This window comes from Podarcis tiliguerta, assembly GCF_965153285.1.
Source record: "Podarcis tiliguerta genome assembly, chromosome: 1".
Lineage (NCBI taxonomy): Eukaryota > Metazoa > Chordata > Lepidosauria > Squamata > Lacertidae > Podarcis > Podarcis tiliguerta.
Window position 1 is genome coordinate 40,179,094 of NC_139534.1, and position 24,668 is coordinate 40,203,761.

At 41.4% G+C, this 24,668-nt stretch overlaps 1 protein-coding gene across 7 annotated transcripts in view; it reads right to left on the bottom strand.

Moving 5' to 3' along the window:
- The window catches only part of THSD7B (thrombospondin type 1 domain containing 7B), a 428,797-nt gene that overhangs the window by 71,477 nt on the left and 332,652 nt on the right, over positions 1-24,668 (bottom strand). For all 7 annotated transcript variants that reach the window (XM_083405406.1, XM_083405404.1, XM_083405403.1 and 4 more), the window contains 2 exons: positions 20,398-20,661; positions 8,611-8,789 (listed from right to left, as the gene is read on the bottom strand). In XM_083405406.1, coding sequence (XP_083261532.1) covers positions 8,611-8,789; positions 20,398-20,661 — 443 coding nt within the window. The remainder of the gene's footprint in view (positions 1-8,610; positions 8,790-20,397; positions 20,662-24,668) is intronic.

Consider the following 24,668-nt stretch of genomic DNA (forward strand, 5'->3'; position numbering starts at 1 on the left):
TTAAGGCTGGAATCCTAAAGACACTTACCTGGGACTCATTGAACTTTGGAATCGGCATGCATAAGATTGCACCGTAAGTATATTATAGTGTTATGGATAGGGATGAGATATGTTTCACAGCTATTTGCACTGTGTGGGCAACCTTGAAAAGAATGAATACGTTCTGGGGAGCTATGACACAAACAGGGACACAACTCTGATCAGCTGCCCAGTTTCTAACCTTCGATTTTATGAAAAATGTGTGACATTTAGTTTTAGTGTTTATACTATTTTTGTAAGTCACTGTGGGCCACTTTAGTAAGGAAAGCAGTTAATAAACAAATTGTCAATCAGATGATTTTTTTTTAACCTATTATAGTCTAGATTCTGGCAAAAAAAGGGTTTAGGTCCCCCACACCCTCTCAGTTACAGACAGCCATCCCTGTAGTATCACAGTGTCACACCAGGGTAAGCAGACCTTGAACAGTTCCCTTACACTTAGAAATAGGATGTGTGGGCCCCAATCCAGGAGGGCTTCTTTGTCCCTTCTGTGCAGTAAAATGCTCAAGGCACACTGCAGCATATGCAGGCTTTGCCCCTCCTGTTTGAGAAAATACAAAGGCCCTGCATTTTCAAGACAGTGGACAATAGATGTCTTATGCATGTCATCACCTGTCCTTAATTGAAGTCAGAAGAATGCTGGAGAAATAAATGAGGGTTCTTCTCTCACCTTGCCACACCCACAAATGATTTTAACTAGAGAGAAAGTTCAGTGCACTGAAAACCTTTAGTGACATTCCATAAGCTCAGGTATGCAGAACAAGAAAAGGCAGTGAAAGGTCTCAATATTATTGCGTGCAATGAATTCCTGGCCATTATGACACCAAATTACATCTTCTCTTATAGCGAAATTATTTCCTGGACACCTCAGACATGGCTATGACATTTGACAACTACTCTGAGCTATAATTGGGATTGGGCTCTAAACTTTTAATGAGATCCTCTGTCTAATGCTGACAACTTAGAAATATGTCACATTCATATACTCGGCTGCTTGAGGAGCCATGCCTGTTAGTTCTCACTCATCACAGTGTGAGATCTCAAGACAAGGCATAAAGACCACTTAAACTCTGACTTTTATTAGACCATCACCAAAGTGGATTAAGAGTAATATATTGGACAGATTGGCATGCATGATGCTCCACCTATACATGGTTGCTATTGGGTGGGGTTCAGATGCACTCACAGAAGGGCTTTTAGCTCAGCAGAGGCATCCACGAATGCAGGAAAAGGGAAGGACATTCTTGCCAAATCCCCCCTTGCAGCCTTCTCACTTTCTACTCTGTCCTGGAAGGATCCCAAATTCCCTGGAACTGATTTCCAGGGGGTAACAGAGGCTACAACAGGAGGGTGAATCTGCAAAGCATTGGCTCTCCTTCCATTGCTGGATGCTTTCTATAAGGGCACCAACTGGATTCACAGAACAGATTTAGCAGTGCAGGAGGGAGGAGAGGAGGAAAATGTTCCATCATGCAGGAGAAATTCTTGTGCTTATAGAACCAAAGCCTTAGTGCTGCACTGAATGCAACCCAAAATTTTCTTGTTGATGTCTCCACCATTAAATCGTTATGTCCCCTCCCACCCCCTTTATGCCAGGGATAGCCTACTTTAGCGTGCTTTATTTACGGAGAGAAAACATTGCAATGCAGTTTTCACAAAGATGATGGGACACCAGAGTATAGTTATGGATTCCCCACTAATGTTGCCATATGCTCAAAGAAAAAGAAGCTCAGTGTAAAATCATATGGCAGCAGAATCCAAAGCTGGAATTTATTATTATAGATAACACGGCAGAATCTTCAGCAGCACGGCCATGCGTGTCACTATTACCTGCCACATAATAGTTCCTGAGTTTCTCTCCTTCTCTGTTACCTCTCTCCAAGTAAAAGCAAATTAAGTGAAGTTCTGTCTGTACAGAATATCAATACATCACACATGACTTCAGCAGCAAGACTTAAAGCAAGGCTTAAAGCAAGGCTACCAGTGACTATTTTGAGACATCATATAATGAGCTGAAATACACAGTCGTGTGCACACTCTATATGGGAGTGAGTTCTGCTGAGCATGGTGGGACTTCCTTCCACATAAGATAGTCACTTCAATAAGCATTGACCAATAGCTTCATAGCTTCTTCTAATAGCATGAAGATCCATCTCTTAATCAAGCTATATGGGTATTTTACTTACTGTCACCCCTATCTAGTTCTAACTCTGGGATTGTCTACATTTCCCCTTGTTCTGTGCTTAAAAAGCTCGAGTATGAGCAGTTTTCTGCTTGTCCCATATTTTCTAGGCATGGGCCTCAGTGGTTTTCTGTTTGCCCCATCACTTTTCCCTGGAAAACCACTCTTTTGTGCTGAATTGGAGCAAACATCAATGTGAGAAAAACCTGGTTGACATTTGCTCCAATTCAGCAGTAAAGATTGAGTTTTCCTGGGGGAAAGTGGTGGGACAAAACTGGATGAGCTAATGAGATGTTCCATGGCATTGCTGCCTCTGGCCTCATAAGTGGAAAAGAGCAGGAAGACAGTGAATGGCCATGTGGTAAATGTTTTATGGTAGCAAGTGGACTCCTCACTCTCCCCTTCAGCCTATATACACCATGGCACTGCAATGGCCTGAGGGATGCTGCTTGGCTTGGACAAACCTGAATGAAGATTGTCTCACTTCCTGAATGTTGCTAGTTTAAGGTGGGATTCAATAGAATGCAGCAAATTCAGGCTGCATAATTATAGCTGAGTAAGTGGCTTGCACAACAGAGCTGCTTCCACAAAAAAATGAAGTTTTTGCCATGAGAAAGGGGATTGGGAAAGTGTGGGATAACAATTGCTTTGCTGTAACACCATCCAGCCTCCATTAAATGGCCAATGCTGTCTAATCTTTTTGCAAACAAATCAGTATTAATGCTCAATAAGCAAGTCATCTGAAAGTGCCCTAAGCCTGCTCTAGGGATATTTATAGAGGAGAAAAGAGGAAAAGAGGGCATGGAACTTGGACAACCTGATCCAGTTCAGCTTGTACATCTCACCTTCCCTGTTCCATCATGGGGACAAAAGTGCCTGCATAATAGAGAACTATGATTAACTCAATGAAATTATAGGACTGGAGTAGCTAATATGGCTTCCGTATGTTATCAGACAACTCCTGTCAGCACTGGACAGCATGATCAATAAGAGTTGTAGCCCAACAACATCTGGAAGTCACGACACTGGCGACCTGTTTATTAGACACTGGGCTGCAGATCTGGAGAGCAAGACCCCTCAAGTCTCCTCCAGAGAGATACATTCATTTATGTGAATAAAGACAACATATTAAAACTTCCCTGATGGTTCCTCTTTCTCTCCTTGAGGGGGGAAAAGAATGCTGCTACTGCATTGCAAGTGACAATGTAACACCCGGGGAAGCCAGCAAGTACAGCAACGTGAATATTTACAATGGACATGTAGATAATTTAAGAAGTTTCTTAGTATAGTTTTGAAAAGTTAAGGTGTGTGTGGGGGGGTCTAATCCTGCTGCCAAAGGGCAACAAAGGCATCAATCCTACTGTGCTCCTTTGTTCCCTAGACAAAGACATTAGAATAAGTTCAACCTCAGTGTTAGCTGTTGTCATGCTGATTTATGACACCCAAGCTTTGCAAGTCTAGCAACATGCCACACTGTCCACTAGAGATTTGGCAGGGACCAAACTTATTTCTTAAAAATACTGCTCCAAACTAATTGAACTTCAGTGACTGAGGTGAAATGATATTTTTTTTTTCCTTTCAGGCAGTTTGACCCTCTCTAGTTGCCTTTCTAATTTTGTAGAAATTTATTAAAAATAGAAAAAAAATTCAGCCATTATGGAACTGCTTTTTTTTTTTAAGTGCTGCAGTGCAGAGGGGGAGAAGCAAGCAAGCAACATACATGGGGATAATTGAATATAGTTGCAGAACCCACAACTAGCACCCCAGAGACTGCTGTTTGTGGAAAGGAAGCGAACAAGAGAGAGAGAAGGTAAGAGGAGAGACTTCAGTCCTCTCACCGCCTACAGCTTCCTTCTTCCTCCTGCTAACTTTGCACCTGCTGAGCCTCTCACCATCAGGCAAGCCAGCCCTAGCAGCTGAGGGTGGCAGTAGTCTTGTGACATCTGCATCTACAGTCAATCTACAGTAAGCCTTCAGAAAATAAGCTTAAGGGCAGGCTGCATTACAAGTTTTTCTTCTGAATCATATGGCGATAGCCTCCATGCCAATATAAGCACTACTAGGAATTTGCAACACTACTGCACAAACTCTTCATAGGAGTATCCCAAAAAGGAAACATATTTTACTTTTCAAACCTTTAAAAGACATAAAGGGGGTAAATACCTAATTGTTTGTTCTCTATGTTGAGGATAGTAAAGGTATAGGTAAAGGGACCCCTGACCATTAGGTCCAGTCACGGACAACTCTGGGGTTGCGGTGCTCATCTTGCTTTACTGGCCGAGGGAGCTGGTGTACAGCTTCTGAGTCATGTGGCTAGTATGACTAAGCCGCTTCTGGCAAACCAAAGCAGCTCACGGAAATGGTGTTTACCTTCCCGCCGGAGCGGTACCTATTTATCTACTTGCACTTGACGTGCTTTCAAACTGCTAGGTTGGCAGGAGCAGGGACCGAGCAACGGGAGCTCACCCTGTCGTGGGGATTCAACCCACCAAACTTCTGATCGGCAAGCCGTAGGCTCTGTAGTTTAGACCACAGCGCCACCCGCGTCCCTGTTGAGGATAGTACTAGAGTTAATAGACTTAAAGTACAGTAGAACACTCTATCTATGTATACATTCTTGATGAATGTGAATGGATTAGGATGCGGTAGCCAATGTGCTGCCTTCCAAAGGGATTCCAACTCCCATCAGCCCCAGCCTGCCCAGCCAGTGGCCAAGACTGATGGGAGCTGGAGTCCAACAAGACCTGCACAACCTGGCTTTAGCTACCCTGGTCTAAAAGTACCTATCTCTGAAGGAAAGGAAGTGTGGAGTTGATCAGTGTCTGGGTGAATATCACTAGCATCTTCATATAAGCTGCTCTCAGCTTTCTAAAGGAGTGCACAATATAAGTATCAACTCAATTTATAAAATCCAGTTGTCAACATTATTCCTCTGTTGCACTTCAAAGCCAATATGTGCATCCTGACAGAAAATAAGAAATGGTATTCATTATGCTATTGTGTTTCCTACTCTTCGGGTAGCAATAGAATCTAATGGCAATCTGGAAAATATCAGAATTTGCTATCCACAGGCACGATTCCAAAACAGAAATAAATCTTCATGTGTCTCATTGGTCTAGATGAAGACATACAGAATACTATTGTGTCTATCTCATAGTTTCCCATGAAGTTTATCTACCATTAAATTTAAGAATTCCATTCAAAGAGGTGCTAAACCAATTTTGAAATTAGAAAGCTGACAAAAAAAATGTGTTTGAATTTTGACATAAATATTCTGCCATGTTTGTGGATGATGTGCCTTACTATATCTTCCTCAAGCTTATCATCTGTGCATTATTTACAGTGGAATTTCATTTTACCTGTTAGGTGATCTCCCAGATTTATGGGGGAAAGTACTGAGATATGGGCATTATTTATCTTATTGAGCATCATCATATTTCCTTGGGCTCTGTTTCTATTACACTATTGCTTATGTATGTTAATATGTAAGAAAACAATAAGAAACTTCAAAACTTTGTCTAAACCTAGCTGTAGAAAATGGAAAGATTGCAAATAACATTAAGGCCAATTTGAATCCAGCTTTTCAAAGCAGGGTTTGAATAAAATGTGTTGACCGTACCTCACATTATATTCACTTGCAGGGGTGGTCCAATCACAAAGCAATTTCACACCATTGTTTCAGGCAGCAAGCATGTGTGTTTTGGAGGAATTGGTGTCCTCTGGGACACTGCTCAATTGTCTTGCTGCCAGTCCAGGTGGACCTACAGAATCTTTGCATGGATGAGAGGTGTCTGCAGGACTAACACCATTCCCGCCCCCCTCACCACCCTGGCATGCTCTGAGAAAAAATGTGAGCAGCAGGTTCGGCAAAACATTAAAGTTACTTTCAAGTAACTTTACAAGTTTATCTAACTTTAAACAAAGCTTCTAGGTGCTGTGCCCAAGAAGAGGTCACCTAGCTACCTTGCCAGGGATGCCTGCTGTTAGGAATGGCCTTCTCCCTTAGTCAAAGTGAACCAAGACAGAATAGAGGAGGAAAGCCCATTGGCATTGTGGCCACTGCAGAGGCAAACCCAAACAAATATAAGTGGGCCAGGATGAGGGTTGAGGTGCAGCAGTGACAGAAGCAGCAGCTGGGAGGGGAAGAAGATGGAGACCAGACGTGGCAAAGGGGAGAAAGAAAAGGTGGAGGTGTGACAATGTCTCTTCCCTCACTTTAGGTGGCAGAGAGTAGTGTTCCTGTCCTGTTCGCTTGCCACAGAGACTGAAAGCTAGTTTTCTAGCTTGGCTGATCATTTAGCTCAGCATTTAGACTGCTAGAGTTGCCTGGACAGTTGCCTAAACTGTGCTTCGCTGAGGGTTGGTATTGTACTACCAATCTTACTATATGCTTGTGAAACATGGCCCACGTGTAAACACCATCTCCTCAAAAGATTCCATCAATGGTGTCTCCGAAAAATTTTACATATCACTTGGGAAGACAGGCAAACTAATGTCAGTGTACTAGAAGAAGCAAAGATCACCAGCGTTGAAGCAATCATTCTTCAACATCAACTTCGTTGGACTGGTCATGTTGTTCGGATGCCTAATTATTGTCTTCCAAAGCTATTCCGAACTTAAAAATGGAAAGCGTAATGTAATGCTGGTGGTCAACAAAAGAGGTTTAAAGACTGTCTCAAGGCAAATCTAAAAAAAATGTAGTATAAACACCGACAATCGGGAAACATTTGGCCTGCGAGCACTCCAGGTGGAGAACAGGATGAAAGGGAGATATGTGCTAAGAGGAAGGCATGTTTGGCAAACCCTCACCATGATTAACTCCTGCCCGGAAACCTATGTCCCCATTGTGGAAGGACATGTGGCTCCAGAATTGGCCTCCACGGTCACCTATGGGCACTGTTAAGACTGTGTTCATCGAAGACAATCTTACATGTCTACGAGTGATTGCCAAAGAAGAAGAAGAAGACATGTTGAAACTAACAAACCTAAATTAGTTAGGACCATTAACTTCAATGGGTCTGCTCTGAGTAGGAGTAGCATTGGATATAAAACTGAATGCTAAAGTGAGCCTCGATATTGACATACCTTCCCCCAAATTTCTGTGATGAACCAGGGTTCAAAGTATGTTTGTGCATAAAAAACAAGGCCTTGCTTTTATGATCTGCCTACACCTCTTCCACAATGGTCAAATTGTGTGACCAGAACGTATGCGCATAATTCACACCAACAGTTCTCTGCATGGTGGGGGGAGGTCACAAGCTTCAGGTTCACTCCAGCACCCTGTTGTGTATACAAACTATTGTGGGGAAAATATCAGAGTTAAAGCCCCTAACCCAGGGTATTCAGCTTGATTTCCAATAAGTAGGATTCTTCATCATAACTACCTGCCAGGGTGCAGCATGAACCAAGTCTAAGAAATAAAGGCTATTTGAATTGCACCTTGCTTTTAAATAGGTTGTGTAAAAGTGCATCCCATGCAAGCAGCTCTTATTTTATGCAAAGCATTACCAAAGCGAAACCATGACCAGGGGCAGAATGAACACAGTGCAGTAGTAAGTCACAATGTGTTCCATGCTGCTTATTTACAGCATCTGTAGGACTGTAATATTAGATCACTTTCTTACTTTCTTTGCTTTTTTAATGTTAAGATAACCTGCACACTATAGTCAAAGTTCCGCAAGTGACTTTTCTGAGTATGCTTGTATTAGAAACAGAAAAGATGAAATGAAGGAAATACTAACACATCTTCTTTAGAAATAACCAGCACAAAGAGTAGGATACTGAGTTTCTTTCAATAGACTTTAAAAGCATTAAACATTTTTAATTGTATGAGCCCATATATTATCCTGACTGCATTAACTGCCAAGTTCCTTTATTACATTAAATTGCAACATTAATTGAAAAATATTTTACTTCTAATTTTCCATCTGAATATTCTCATTTATATCTGTGTCTTCTCCTAATAAGAGTATACACTAGAAAATTACCTTGTAATTGTCAGATAGAAACTTATTAGAACAGAGTGGAATTGAATTTGTTGGGGGGAGGGAAATAATGAAGAATAGGTTCAAAGAATCAATCTTCACAGACTATTTTAAGTGAGTCTCGCTGATTGCACTCTGTTATTAGTGATTTGTGAGATACAGCGGAAACATGGTATAAATATTTACTCACAATGCCAAAGAGACTGGAGTATTTTTGAGAATAAGGAAGGAACTCTGAAATAAACATGAAAGGCTGTATCAATATATATTCCTAGGAAAAAGTATGACCAAGTGAGGGAGAATATTTACTAAAGGGAAGCTGTCTTGTTTATATCATCCAGATAATTCCCTAAATGTATCTGATACACTGTAAAAGTGTTCTACTGGTTTCTTGATATACCTCACCTGATTCTTAGGATCCAGTTTTGGACATGGACGTCCTCCATTGTAAGGCTTCTCCTTAAGCCACTTGGACCGGATTTTCACTCCTGTTCCACAAGACGAACTGCAAGGGGCCCAACTAGACCAGTCACTTAATTTGCAATCAAATGGACAAGGTACCACACAAGGCTGTTCAACATAACCTAAAATAAAAATGCAGGAAAGACAGAACAGTGAAAATTATCTTAACACTGAGATATTTATCTAATTAATAGTCTGAAGGTCATCTGTCTTGGAATGGTGTATCTGGAAAGTTACATGGGAACTAGGAGGGTTGGGCATTTCAAACAAGTGATTGTTGCTTAGGAGTCCTATATTTCTGTCAACTCATTGGTATTTCGCACTGGTCTGGTTCGTACATAACACTAAACTATGGTTTAAATAAACCTTAAATTGATAAACTGTGGTTTCACATTATGTGCATACTAGGCCTACTGATTTGTTAGCAAAAATAAGCCATAGCTTACTGACCTTAACTATGATTTAGCATTAGGCTTGAACCTGGAAAGTTTTTAAAATTACAGTTTAAGTGTGATTTATTTGTTTGTCCTTCAAGCTTGAGATGCTAGAGAACAGTGACTGAAAAGTTGAACTACTCTCCATGCTCAGCTGCTACCACTAGACATGTCACTGAAGATGACACCACTGCTAAGTCTGTCTGGAGACAGGAACCTTTCCCCACGCCAACTTGCCTTCCTTACACAGGGCACAGGGCACAGAGTGGAGATGAACATCTGGAGGAAAGTGAAAGAGGCTGTTCTCCATGAGGACTAGCTTTCACTTTAGTTATTTTTAAAATAAAATAAAAGTTTAAAAGCCTGTTGTTAAAATTTTGCAAGTTATGCCTGTGCACGTGAGCATGGGGCTCCTAAAAATGTTTTAAGAGCAAGACAAATACCTCCGCTGAACAGCCAACTTGATAAGTTATTTAATGTATATGCTGATCCCCCTATCGACAAATTTATCTTAGGTTTCCTCCCCATAAGCAGCCATTTGAGGGATTCTCTCCTCCCTGCCTTGGCTTCAAAGCACCATTTCTGTTGTCTTCATTTCTTCCCTCCCCTATCCACATCACATCACAATCCAGTGCATGTTTACTCTGAAGTAAATTCCATTAAGCTTAGTGGGGCTTGTGACCAGGCTGCATTCTAAGCATTCCAGAAAGCCCCAAAGCTGAATTCTAAACAGTAGAAGGGGAGGGAGAGTTCAAATCATATTGGAAGCCCCAGCACACGAAAGACAGATAGGAGATGGGGTGAGATAGGTGGTGATGTGATGTTAGCTGGAGCAGCAGCACCTCTACAATAATTTCCCTTGGGACATTCCCTAAACCTATATATATGCACACACACTGTAGTCCAACCCTTCATCTCTTTCCCTCAGGAGACAAGTGTCAAGTTGTGGGGCACAGAATCTCGCCTGTGAAAGAAAACGAGTCTCTCCCCTCTCCATGTTTTTGTTTTTTGCAGTTTGCAATGAAGTTAGATTGTGACTCCCTCCTCCCCAAGATACATTCACATAGCAAACATTCATGGGGGGGGTGATGTGGGTGCTATATAACAGGGAAGAAATTATGTTACAGTGCAATGTTAAGAGTGATTGGAGGATAAAGATGAGCAGTGGAAGGAAAGGTTCAAGAAACGCAAAGATCTTGTAGCAACAACCAGCTGTTGACAAGAGCTGGCAAAGAATGCCAGGAAGATTTCCATACCCTTGATTTTGCAGCTGGCCAATGGGAAGGAGATATGGTGATGCAGTGATGCAGTGCCAGTGGTAGGATACTGCAAAGGTTTTCATGAAATATGAAAAAGGCAGGAAGTAGGCAGGGGGAAACAAGCCAAACTCTCACAAACAAGCCAGAATGTTTTTGATCGTCTGTGAGGTGGCCTGTGGTTTAAGTGTGGTTTTTTTAAAAATAATAATAATAATAATAATAATAATAATAATAATAATTAATAATAATTTTAAAATCCTGGTTTAACTTTGGCTTGATGCCTGAACCAGCTCACTGAATGACTATTGCTATCAACAATTAGAGGAGGCCTATGCAGTATGCAAGTATGGCAAAGGGACAAACCCCTTCTCACAATCAAAGCTGGTAGTTTAGCCCAGCTTCCCCAACTGACATTTTGGATTACAACTCCCATCATCATCAGCCAGCATAGGCATTGGCTAGGAATGTAGTCTAAAGCATCTGGAGAGTATCTAGGTTTGGTTAGGCTGCGTTAGCCTGCATTGACACAGTTGAAGTTATAATAAGAGCTGAAAAGGGAACCCAAAGAAATGCTTTTAAAATTCAGTGTATTATTGCAATAAAGTCCTGCACTAAAAGGAACTGCGATCAGCTTCAAGATAAACTCCAGACTGGGTTATTGGGCCAATTAAATGGGCCAATGAAGCCTGATGTATAAGTTTAAAGTGATGTACACTGGGGTAAGAAAAATAAAATACAAAACCCGAACTTCCAGAATCAGAGGCAATAAGCCTCAGAATACCAGTTGCTGGAGAATCACAGCAGAAGAGGGTTATTGACCTCATGTCATGCCTGCAGGCTTTCCATAGGCCACTGTGAGAAACAGAATGCTGGACTAGATGAGCCTTTGGTGTGATCCTGCTGAACTCTTCTTGTGTCCTTAAGTGAGAACCTTTCAACTTTGGTAAGACTCATCCCCATGCTGAAATTTAAGATTTCTGTTTCATCTGGTTATGCTGCTTCTTTCTAGCTCATGACAAAAAGAAAAAGAAAAGTTCCAGGAAAATCCTGACTAACATGGTGCTCATTGTAGGACCACCTGCAAGTAAACTATTTTCAATCACTGAATCACCATTTTTAAAATATGCTTGAAATCACTTGCTATTTCTCTTGCTGCCAAGACCTGCTTGATTGCCTCGGCTTTATCACTTGATCTGGACGCTGCAACAATTCTGTCTCATGTCACCACTCAAGTTCTTGAGTGCCCCCAATCTCTCAAAATTAAGGGGGGGACACACAAGCTTCCAAGGTCAACTGAACTAGATTCATCCCCAAATGACAAAATTGATCACACGGCTCTATTACATCGAATGTAAGAGGCTGAGATCCAGGCTTAAGCTATAAAACCATTTGGCAGTATGATTTGTTGGCTTTTGCATTAAAATTGCTTATAGTAAAGCTAACTTTTCTTATCACAGAACTATATTAGTAAAATACCCACAGCCAGTTGAAACTGCCTGAATAGCTAAGCTGCAATGAAATCAATTTTGCAGACAAGGGTAAAAACAATAAATACAAAGATTAGTAGTATCGTTTCCTTTCCTCTTTTTTTTGTTTCAAATCTGCATTTTGTTAACCTTTTGCACTGCAGTTTGACAACAGACTGATAGCTTTAACATTTTTTCCATAATAGCTCTTTATTGCAGCTCTTCCCCCAAGCTGCATAATGGTTTAATTTAAAATGTACACTAATTTGGTTTGTTACTTTGCAGACAAATGCTTCATCATAGCCACTTACGTCTCCAAATCCATTTAGATTAGGCAGTATCACTGCTCTCTATTATTTATCAGCAGTTCCCTTACACCCACCATCAGTAGATTCAATCGGATTTCATGTGCACTTTGTGATTATGCATTATAAATAACAGAAGGTCAAAAAAATATCTTGTGTGATTGTCTGCTTTTCAGCTTTCACTGAAGAAAAGTAAGTTAGAATAAATTAAAAGGGGAAAAAAAGCTTGTTAGGACCAGCCCTACCATTAGGCAAACTAAGACAGCTGCCTCAGGTGGTAGGTGCTTGGGGGAAGACAGTGCCTGGTGTGCCATGCAGCCTACATCGCTCTGAGCTAGCTTTCTGCCCTCAGGTGTAGTGGAGGGATCTGTTGTATCACTGGTGTTCGAAGTAAGAGTCAACTTCCAGTCTAATTGGGTTCTGTACATGGAAATGCACCATCTTATCCTGTCCCTCAGGGAGCAACATGTCTTGAGTTAGCAATGGAGCTCTTTATATAAACTCTGGTGCAATGTGATTCTTTGGTTTCTTATTGTTTGTGAGCCTGGATAATAGTGGACCTTCCATAGAAATATAAAATGCCTTGTCTAGGCAGATTAATGGAGGCAAAATCAATTAAGCTTCAGGAAGGATTTAGAAGCTTAGGGTCTTATGGACAACCTACATACAGTGGTACCTCTGGTTACGTAGTTAATTCATCCTGGAGGTCGGTTCTTAACCTGAAACTGTTCTTAACCTGAAGTACCACTTTAGCTAATGGGGCCTCCTGCTGCTGCTGCGCCGCCGGAGCACGATTTCTGTTCTCATCCTGAAGCAAAGTTCTTAACCTGAAGCACTATTTCTGGGTTAGCGGAGTCTGTAACCTGAAGCGTATGTAACCCGAGGTACCACTGTATTGGACAATATGAGAGTTGAGCCAAAATTTTTCAGAAGACAATTTCTGGGAATGCTTGAGCTTTTTGTTTTCATCCCCCCAGTAAAAGGCCGCTTTGCAGAATTTTCTTTATACACTCTCTACCATTTGGGGAGGGGGGCAAGTTGGCAGCTGCCATTTTCTAACACAAAGCTCTGGAGCAGTGCTAGGTCCTGGGCATTGTGGACAGTGCCAGTGGCGATCTCCTGCCCAGGGACTGGCCAACTCAGACCTGCTTAACTCCAAAGGGGCTGCATCATGTACCATCAGACTATGTTCTTGGGACCCTTACTGCCATTTAAAAAAAATAAAATTGCCTATGTCCTTTATATTGATGGCATTTGTATGCTGCCCTATAACTGGAAGAGGGCTTTTATCTCTGTAAGTTAAGTAACTATGAAATGTAACTATTTGGATGGTTTCTAGTGCTTCAGTCTGTTCAACTGCAACAGCATTTAGCAAACACACTCCACAATATTAGTAGCTCTGTTTGCACCAACTACTTATGATGCAGCAAAGCTAATGTTGATTCAGAATCCACAGTGAATAATTGTGTTAATTTTTTTTTGGGGGGGGTGATAGATTTCATAGTTAAGTACTCTCAACCACACACTTATGTTTTGCAGTCAATAAGGTTACTCTCCCCCCACCCCAATTCCTTTCTAGGCTTGCATGTTACTCTGTCACCAGTTGCTGTGTAGGAATACATCTGTTATCAGCAGATGCACCTAGGCCCTCTCTACTTAAAGAGTACAAGTATGTATTGAAAAATCTGAAGAGATTTACCAGATTTTTTTACTTTGCCTTTTATTGATTTTTAGCTGTATTTTATTGTATTTTCATGATTGTTGTTAGCACTGTTGGGGAGAAAGGTAGAGTATAAATTTAGTGGGTGCAAGGAGGGAAAGAAACAACAAGAATGGGGTGAGACTATGTACATAGGACCCAAACTGAGTCTGTGGTTTTGTGTTTGCATATGAGAGAGGACTGGTTGGGTACATAGGGTTGTCTCCAACACTATTTTGCCCAGAGTCTTTATTAGCTGCTTTTTAAAAGCATTAGCTGCTCAAGTTTATTAAGTAAATGTCTTGTTCAGTATATGAGTAGATAGTTTTCCTACCCATCAGTGCTTTCATTGGACTGTGAAGCTCAAGGCAGAAGAGCAATCAAATACATTGAAAACAAGCACAAACATTTATACTGAACACAGTGAGGGGCTGATGAGTGGCACAATAGTGCACATGGACACATTATTTCTCCTTTTCAGATACATAAGCTAAAAATAAAGTAAAATCTATGGTTTCAGGCCTAAGAAAAAGATTGAGAAAAACAGCTTTCTGTAGTCAAAGGTGGACTTCTAAGAATGTAATGAATAAAGGTATACAATCTGCATTTTATAGAAACCAGTGGCATTTCTGGAACTGTTTCTTGGCTCATCTTAACTTTGCTTGGTGCATTATATTTGCACAGAATATATGAATCTTAATGCAACTGTGTGAAGGTAGGAGATGGTTTAGGAAACAAAACCTTCTATGCAGGCTGCTTTTGAAGCAGATGCACGTCAAATCTAATTAGTTTTAATCTCATTTGCATCTACTCCTAACATATTTCACCATTTTAATTAACAAACTTTTAACAGCTGTAGTACTTGGAAAGAAAGCCTAAAGGTGCCTCACAGAATTCAAGGTCTTTTGACTGGATTTCTTGTGTCACTCCAGGTGTCAGTGACAATGACAAGGATGATTTCCCTGGAAGCAGACCAAATAAAAACACTGTTTTCTTGAAACAAAACATGAAAGGTGTATAACAATGGAGGCTAGAAAACCCCACCAGATTCATTGGTTTTGCATATGCAAATAATATTTATGTTAATAGGCAACAGAGGCCTTCTGCCCTCAGGACACCAGGGCATGGTTGCAATACAAGAGCTATGGCTATGTGCCAGAATCGTATGAAATTCCCTCTGTCTCAGTGCTTTTCATTTGAACAACATCATGAGACCTGGAATAGCCTTTCTGCAACACGTTATCAAGGCATACATGCAGGATCACTTCTTTTTTCTTTCTTGCACTTAGCTTATTGTGATGTGGGAGAAACGCTTGAAGTATAAATAAATAATCAGTACTGATTAATTAACTGATGACACTCTAAAACAGCACTGCACATATGTCAAGTGTATTGACAGTTCTAGTTGACAGTGATAGGACAAACACAGCAGCATCTTCTGTGACGTGGTAAATTGGGATTGGGGTCCCTTTACTTTTACCTTTTCATCAGCAAGATTCCCATACCTCTCAGTGGCAAAGAGGCAATTTGCTAACCACTGATAGGATCCTCTTTTGAGCGCTGGATTTAGAGGAAGTGCACGACAGGGTCTACATCCTTCTGGCCAAAGTGTCACTGAATACTAACCCCAGATTCCCAATGACACTAGACACTTTGTATCTGTGACATAATGATGGAGGCAAAGGCAAAAGGTGAGCTGCATGCCTGGCTGCTGCAGCCACAGAGGACTGCCTGGCTCTCAGTTCCTCTCCCGGCCAGTCACCAAGTGGCTGGAAGGGAGTGGGCGAAGGTTGACCTGGAATGGCTGGTAGGCATACGCTTGCTCATTAGGTAGGGTGGTCCACTCATTAAGTATACAAGGGTAGGCCTTCCAAAGGCACAGGCATTGTGTTTCTTGCCTATTCAGACCTACCTACCATTTCACACGGTGCTAACTAAGTCTTAAGCTACTATTGTGACTGCTATGGACCCAGATTAGCTGCTGCTTGTCAAGGTAAGGAAGGAATCTTAATCAGGATATAACTGGTCATCTCGTTCCTGGGTTGTTGTTTTTACCTTATCCATACTAATTCTGTATATATGTATACTTATTCTGTTGCACTTGCAGGGCTGTTTATTTATTTGTCACAACTGTTTGACGCACCTTACAACTGGTGCCGGGGCATCTGGCAAGTTTCTTAGTCACATGGGATGGGTCCCCGTAAGGGACTGTGAGGGAAAGGGCCTGGGCCAGCACACCTCAGTGGACAGCGCTATTGCTACGCCCCTGGGTGAAAAATCCTGGAAACAGAACAAGCTATCAGCAGTTGTAGCCTCTGCCTATGTTCTCAGTGTATGCTTCATGCACCTGTACTTAAGCTACAGTTTCCAAGGTTGCAAGGGATGAAGCTTATATTTTGAGGACATGACCTTGAGGAGGCCTGCATTTCACTGCTTCAGTCCTAAGCAATGTCCCAAGAAATGGATAATTGCTTTAAACCAGAATTACCCAGAGAGCTTGTTTCCAAGCACAAGTCTTCATTCTCTCTGTGTGATGCAGCTGTGTTTAGACACATATCAACAATGCCAGTTATTTCAGTGGCTCAGCAGAGGCCAATTTGTGACATTTTCATTCTGCAGGAGGCAAATTCCCACAATTACAGCAAAAGAAGGAAAGATCTAGAGAAGGGTCCAGAGCAGGGGGCAGGGGAGTACTGCCGGTGTTAATTAAGGTTAATCCTCAAGCAAACAAGCAAGTCAAGAATTTTCTTGGTAAACTTCCTTTTTCTTTTCAAAGTCTCAGTTGGGGACCAACTGTGTTCCTTTATATCTAGACTGACACGTTTCCACCTGCACCTATCTATGGATTGCTTTAACAATGTGATTTGTAACAGCTCAAACAGCTGCTCTGCAGATGTGTGTTCTAGGCAGCTGCATCCCATTGACTGCAACAGCAGTTTGCAGGTATGACAAAATGATTGCCATTTCAGGACCTGACACTAACAGGTGGTTATCTCATAGCTTTTTAGGGAAGAATATGCAATTCCAAAATCAAAACCCATGTGGCCAAGCTACATGTGTCCAAAAGCAGAGGTCTCAACTGTGCCTCATATACAGTGGTACCTCTGGATGCGAACAGGATCCGTTCCAGAGCCCCGTTTGCATCCTGAAGAGAATGCAACCTGCGTCTGCGTGTTTGCACATCACAATTCGCTGCTTCTGCACATATGTGTGCCGTCATTTTGAGTGTCTGCGCATGCGCAAGCGGCGAAATCCAGAAGTAATGCATTCTGTTACTTCCGGGTCGCCACAGAGCGCAACCCGAAAACGCTCAAACTGAAGCAACTTTAACCCGAGGTATGACTGTACATGTTTAATTTCGAAAATGGTGCTGATTTGAGGTGGAATGTAAGGAGAAACTCTTTAGTTAGTTCCTAAGAGCCCAGATGAAAGTCTGCACAACTTGCAATCTGCCAAGTTGAAAACAGACAGCTAAGGGCTCAATAACACCCCACCCACATGTTGCTGTCTGCTTAGGACTGCAAACCCAGGTGGACTGTCAAGTTTCTGAGAGGCACACGGCTAGTGGGGTACATTTGAGGTGCTCCAGCGTGTGGGCAACTGTATTTTATTCAAGAGCACCCAAGTTCAAAAATCTCACTTCAGCTAAAGACTCGCCATCTCTCAGACTCATGTCTCTATTTGTCAACCCAAAAATAGCCATGGTGAAATTGGGACAAAGAAGGAGATGGTGAGTGACATAGCACTCTGCACATTGAGACAGTTGCAGCATATATGATTATTGTATAAAGCAGAATTTTCAAGTGTATAAGGGCTAAATAATAATTTCACAAGCAATGCTGCTTTTTATTTATTTTTTAATTTGGTTTTTCAATGAGGCATACTAACAAGAAATCAAAATACGCCATAATTGCCAAAGAGTTTTTACCTGATTAAAATTGCTGCCCATAGGCAAGGAAAGAATGGGGAAACCCTCCCTGTTAATGAAATAGTTCGCTTGTGCTGCCTTTACTGATAAAAAGTTTGAGAAGGCAAAATCTGGAAAGGTGTGCAATGACTCATAAGAAGCTGCCTTCCCTGAATTTACTGTCAGTGCTAGAATGAAACTGTTATACTCCAATGAACTCCTCCATTACAGAATATCTTCATATTGTCTGCTCCTGTTTGGTTTCCCTCCTTGGATTCTCATTACAACCAAATTGATCGGCACAACACCAGCTCTGCTAACAACCCTTTCTCCCCACTGGGGATAGTGGGAGGCAGCGCATGACAAAGCCCAAAATGAGAAAAGCAGAGCAAACTGGAATATGTGCATGGTATACGGGAAGGAAATGACCAAAACAAAAAGAGTGACAGAAAGTGACAGCAGGCAAAGGGAAGAGCTAAAGCAAAACGCAGCAGCTTGATGGGAGAATAAACTCTTTAGCAGAATAGGGTAACAAATAGTCTGTATCTCCAGCTCATGTTTGCAGGCAACAGACTACTAGTCCTTTGGCCTGTGTTCAATGTTCTGCTGTACTGACTCCCACCCTTCCTTAATTCTTCTGCTTCTTTCTCTTTCCATAAATCCTGCCACCTCTGCGCTGTTATTTTTAGGTCATACACCTATTGGGTGGGATGCCACACTCAATACCATTGTTTCTCTATAACAAAGTAATTAGAAGACAATTAACCAGCTGTCAGATCTGCAGGGGCAGAGAGATATACTGGCTACCATCAAGGGCTTGGCTGCTTCCACTTGTTTTATCCCAGCTCTCAGCTCAAGGAGAATTCAAAACAAAGCTGTAAGGCATGGGAGGCGGGCTGCCATTAAACTATGTGAAGGGTATCATCTCACCCTTAGCCCTGCCAAAGGAAGGGAACTAATTCAGAATGCCCCTAGAGTGCAGGGGCAGCATGGTGTGTAAGATTGCCACAGGGGACAGATGGGGCAGGCAACCTTAATGAGATGTGGGTTGCCATTAAAGCGAGATGAGTGCCGCAACCCCAGAGTTGTCCGCGACTGGACCTAATGATCAGGGGTCCCTTTACCCTTTACCTTTATTGCAGTTTGTTTATTCTTCATTGATTATAATTGCCTTGGACACAATTTCCTTTGTAGAAAGGCAGCATATAAATTAAAGTTTCTAATCTACAAACCATGGTAATAGCAGTCTAAAATTGAAGACTGACACTACACTTATAGTGCAGTGAGGCCGTTCAAGTGCAATCCCTGATATGTCTTATACATGCCAAATGAATTACATAACACATTCTTGTGCATGTTTACAGAATCATCAGCTCCATTGAACCCTGACTAAATGTGTATAGCCTTGCAGACTTCAGTTTAAAAATACATTTCCACACCTTGGGTTTAGGCGGGGAAAGGGTTCTGTAAATTTGCAGTAGGAACTGATTGTGAGCATTGGTAATTAGCTAGCACTTGTGACATCTCCCCACAAATTACAAAAACAACAACTGTGCAACATTTAAAAATTGGCTCTTTTCTTTTTAAACTTAAGGAAATGATAGATGTTACGAATGGATAAGCATTGATATGGCACCTCGACAAACAAATAAAAAGGCAGCTCATCTGAAACATGGCTGAGAGAGGAGTACAACCAATGACTAAACCAACATTTGATTTGCTGGCACACAGCAATCCTAAAGAAAGCCATACAAACCTCACAGTCAAAGAACAGGATCAAACAGTGCTATCCAAACTCCAGCAATGGAGTGCAGATGGTAGGGCTGAGACTTCAGTGCAAGACTACACTGCTTACCCTCCACAGGAGAGATTAATAATAATAATAATAATAATAATAATAATTTATTTACACCCTGCCCATCTGGCTGGGCTTCCCCAGCCACTCTGGGCAGCTTCCAACAAAATATTAAAATACAGTAATCCATCAAACATTAAAAGCTTCCCTAAACAGGGTTGCCTTCAGATGTCTTCTAAAAGTCTGGTAGTTGTTGTTCTCTTTGATATCTGATGGGAGGGCATTCCACAGGGTGGGTGCCACTACCAAGAAGGCCATCTGCCTGGTTCCCTGTAACATGGCTTCTCGCAGTGAGGGAACCGCCAGAAGGCCCTCGGTGTTGGACCTCAGTATCAGGCTAGAATGATGGGGATGCACAGGTGCAAAGGAGGAGAGGGTTCCTATACCTTTAATAGGTGTGCAGAAGAAGGAATTTCAGCAGATGTCATTTGTCAGGAAAGGTATCCCCGCTGAAATCCTCCCTTCTGGATAACAAATAAAGATGCCCCCTACCTCCAGCATGCACTAAAGATTGTGCCCAGGAGATCAGGACGCTGTGAACAGTTGCTCCCACCAGCTTCAACTAAGGGTGTGCATTCAATTCAAACAAATTCCAAACTGAAATGAGTCACTTCAAAGAGGCGGAGCTCTTTATAAGCCCACTGACATATTAAGCTTGATTAATGCAATGTTACTTAAGTTTCCCCGTCTTCTTTTATCTGGGATTCAGCTAATGTTTGACACAGGAAATAGAAAGGTATCAAACGTTACATGACCAGTGGTAGACTCTGGCCCTCCATTGTTTATACAGGGCACTCTAACTTACCTGAATGGTTGCAATGAGACGGTTCCACAAGTCTGCCGGTCTTATCGTAGCAGGCCAGGGCTCTGAAGCGCACCCCTTCTCCGCATTCCTTGGCATGCCCATGAAATCTCTGTTCTAGCTGCAGCTCTGTTTTCCCTACGGAAATTATGCATTCCGACCAATTTCCATGGGGCCGGCTGGTAAATATTGTGCAAGGGCATGGTTCCGCTTCAACAAGGGGATACACTTCTGTATTCTGGCACTTGTCTCGCTTTCTGCTTCTCCCTGTTCCGACCGGGAAAATATGCTTGTTAGCGTAACATCTGCTGCTTTTGATAACAATATGTCGTATTATTTACACTTGAAGGGGTTTGATACAGTTAGAACCAACACAATCTGAAATGTAAATACAGAAGAGCTGGTTCAAAGACATCTGTTAGTTGTTGTTGCCCGTGCTCCAGAGGGCCGAGAAAATGTCGCTGTCTCCAGGGCAACCAGAGAACCTAAAGGAACTTGTGGAGGAGGGGGAATTGTTTGGGATGAAGCACAAAATGATAGAAAGAGAACAACTGTCTGCCTACTCTTATTAAGAAAAAACACACCTGAAAAAGCTCTTAATTTGTCCCATAATTATCTTAAGAAAGTAAATTTATTATCTCCCTTCTCTCCCCTCACTTTAAGCCCTGAAACCTCATCACTGGTTGCTTAGGGAAACCTACTAGGTAGATTCAGCAAGCTGCGGTTTTTCCTTCGAAGTTATTTTGCAAATTAGCTGAATACACAACAGGGATATGTACTGGAGGTTCATGAGATCAGGGATAACTTTATGAGTAGACAAAAAATACTTAAGGCCTGGCAGGGTATTTTGGTCAAGAATGTTTAACACTGTAACACCGCCCATGTTCAACTTGTATATTTGTAAATAAACACAAAGAAATTACACAATGCCAACAAACTTCCAGTGACATCATACTAAAGGAGCCCAAGTCCAGCCCAGGTAAGCACTACACCACTGAAACTTCTCATCACCTGGAGATTTTGAAGCTCAAAAACTGTTATTTCTTTTAAGGTTTTTCAATGTGTTGTATCACACTTTCAGTTTACCACAAGGTTCTCTACTGAGAGAAGCAAGTACAATTCTTCCTCCCCTTCCCTCTTTCCTGACTTCAGCAAATCTATTCCAGAAGTGGACTTGTCCTGAGAGGACAATCTTTAAACATAACTTTTCTTTATCCCATTGTATCTCGGCATCAAGGGCTTAATTTCACTTTGCATTAACAGGTGACACAATAAGTATGCACACTCAGCAGCTGTCAAGTAACACTTTTGAAAGTGAAAAGTTGCATGTAAGCCAACCATGAGTTCTCTCCACAGATATTGAGATATTAACACAATTTAACTGGATTGCTTGCATCAAAGAATATTCATTCCACTCTATTTTTCAAATGGTTTTTAATTAGCACGTTAACATTCTCAGAGCTGGTTTTAAAAATGATGATCAGAAATTATTTTTAATCAAGACCCAGCAGTCTTAAAGACTTTTTCTATTTAAATAAAAATGGTTTTTGAACATTAACAAAAAACTGTTCAGTTTTTTGGGGGGACGGGGACGGGGAGGACATCACCCAACAATATTTTGCAATAGTCTATTTCTCCTGCACACAAAACAGTCAGTTTCAATGCCTGCACATTTGGCTGAGTTAATGATTAAAGAAGATAAATATGCCTTTCTTGAACATAAAGCTTTTTTTCAAAAATGTTAGCTGCATAATACAGATTTCAAAGTAGTGTAACCTCAAATTACCTTCTAACCAGCATTTGCTTGGGGATGCTTCTGTAACGAATAATGCTAAATGTAAAGCCCACACATGTATTTAAGCATAAAATAAATCATGCTATTAAATACAAAGTAAGAAGGAAGCTAATCTACGTGCACATTAACATACTCTAAGCAGCAGGATGATTTTCAATAAAAGCCATAAAATTGACCAATTTTTTCATGATGAATCAGATACATTTATTTGAGAAAAAAATTAATACCAGCTACCTCACTTTCCTTTTTAATAAATCAACCAAGGCAGCACTTCTCATAGCCTCAAGATTTAAACAGTGTTTCCTTCTTTGCTTACTTTCACTTTTTTGTGATTTGCTTAAAATGGAGTGTTTGGTGTGTAACTATGCTTTGATTATGGGGGGATGTGGGTGTTCTAGAGCAGGCATAGGCAAACGCGGCCCTCCAGATGTTTTGGGACTACAATTTCCATCATCCCTGACCACTGTCCTGTTAGCTAGGGATCATGGGAGTTGAAGGCCAAAAACATCTGGAGGGCCCAGTTTGCCTATGCCTATTCTAGAGGAAATAAGGTCCAGCTGATTCATATATTACAAGTGGCATGGGAGCCACCCTTCTGGATGAGTCCCAGGAATAAAGGAATAACACAGGAAAGTGGGGGTCATGTGGGATTGGAAAGCTGCCATGTCAACAGCCCAGCTTTATAGGCTATGTTGTGGTTGCACCACATAAGTCGGAGCTAAGCATATAACCTGCTACTGAACTTCTGCAGCGTTGTAGTCTCTCCAACCTTATTCTGCTCAAAATAAAACAAGAAGACTTGTCAGGCTCCTTTGCTGCATTAAGACTTTAGCGGTCTCTATTTAGTCCCATGTGTCATGCATTAGGAAATGGGGAGGCCCACATCTGTACTGTGCAGTCCACAGTCTTCAGATACTCCCATACATGAGACCTAGATGACTTCCAGAGGAATAGCAAGGATGGGCATTAGTAAGATGAAGAAGAGTTTGGATTTGATATCCCGCTTTTTCACTACCCTAAGGAGTATCAAAGTGGCTAACAACAAACACTCTGTGAGTTGAGTGAGGCTGAGAGACTTCAGAGAAGTATGACTAGCCCGAGGTCACCCAGCAGCTCCATGTGGAAGAGCAGGGACGCGAACCCGGTTCGCCAGATTACGAGTCCACTGTTCTTAACCACTACACCACACTGGCTGTAGGAGTAACATCTCGTATGACCCTGAGCCAAACTCTGTGTCTACTGTCCTATGCTATGATATACCAAATCTGAATGAATAAGAATAAAACACATGAGAAACATTTTGCTGTCACGCTTTGCACTTATAACATTTAATATTTTCTATTTCCACTTAAAAGGAGAATGCTTTAGTTACCGGGACATTCTATTAGCCGAGGTGATACATCAAAGGCTTCAACAACAAAGTGGGGAAAGAAATAAACATGACAGCTTTAGTAAACATTTCCAGCATAAAGAGGTTCCAGGACTGAATATCAAAAATGCACAGTAGCTATTGCCTTTTTGTTTGTTTGTTTTAAAGTAACATGCAACCAATTAAAGGGTGCTCTGCTACTGTAAGCAAGGCATCATGCAGCTTTTCAATAACATTATTGCATTATCTGTTCACATGAGAATTCATGAGCATGGCTCATTAAAGAACAAGAGTTACTCAGGCATGGGTATTATTATACCATTTTCTGATTATTCTTGCCTGTGTGTGTGTGTGTATATATATAGAGAGAGTTTACACTACAGTGGCTTTCACTGTGATGCCTGTGTTTAAAAACCAACAGGAATTCTCAGTCTCCCTGAAGCCATGGCTTACCAATACATATAGTTAAATTCTTATCATAAAACACTGAATGGCCATTTTGCAGTAGGGTAACATTTATGGTTCTGCTTTTTTTTACACCTGGTATTATACCCTAAAGTAATTCTCTTGTGAGTTATAACAGTGATATGCTAGAGGCGCCATTTCCACCTTTAATAATATAAAAGCCAAGGTTATATTATTCCTTAAAAAAAACAAAAACATTTTGCCATATAATAGAGGGGGTAAGTGGATTCTCTTTTGCAATTGTTTGATCTTGCTGTATTTACTAGAGCAAAGCAGTAAACACTTTAATGTCAAATGGAGAGTCAGATCCGGTTACTGCTGCCTAAGGTTGAAGTACAGTGGCAATGGTGCCCAGGCAAAGGATTTAATATTAGCCGGATGCTCTTGAAAGCTCAGGTTTGGTCCTTGACCTGTGTGTGTTTCTACCATGCTCAAAGGGTAATGTTCTGTGCAAATGCATAGAGGACTGAACTGCATCTTCCTCTTCTTCTTCAGAGAACACCCCCACACACTATTTGGGTCTCTGTGCATGCATGCATTCACTTCAAGTGGTCACTGTAAATAGCTATACTGTACCCACCTAGCAGTTCGAAAGCACCCCTAAGTACAAGTAGATAAATAGGTACCGCTTTATAGCGGGAAGGT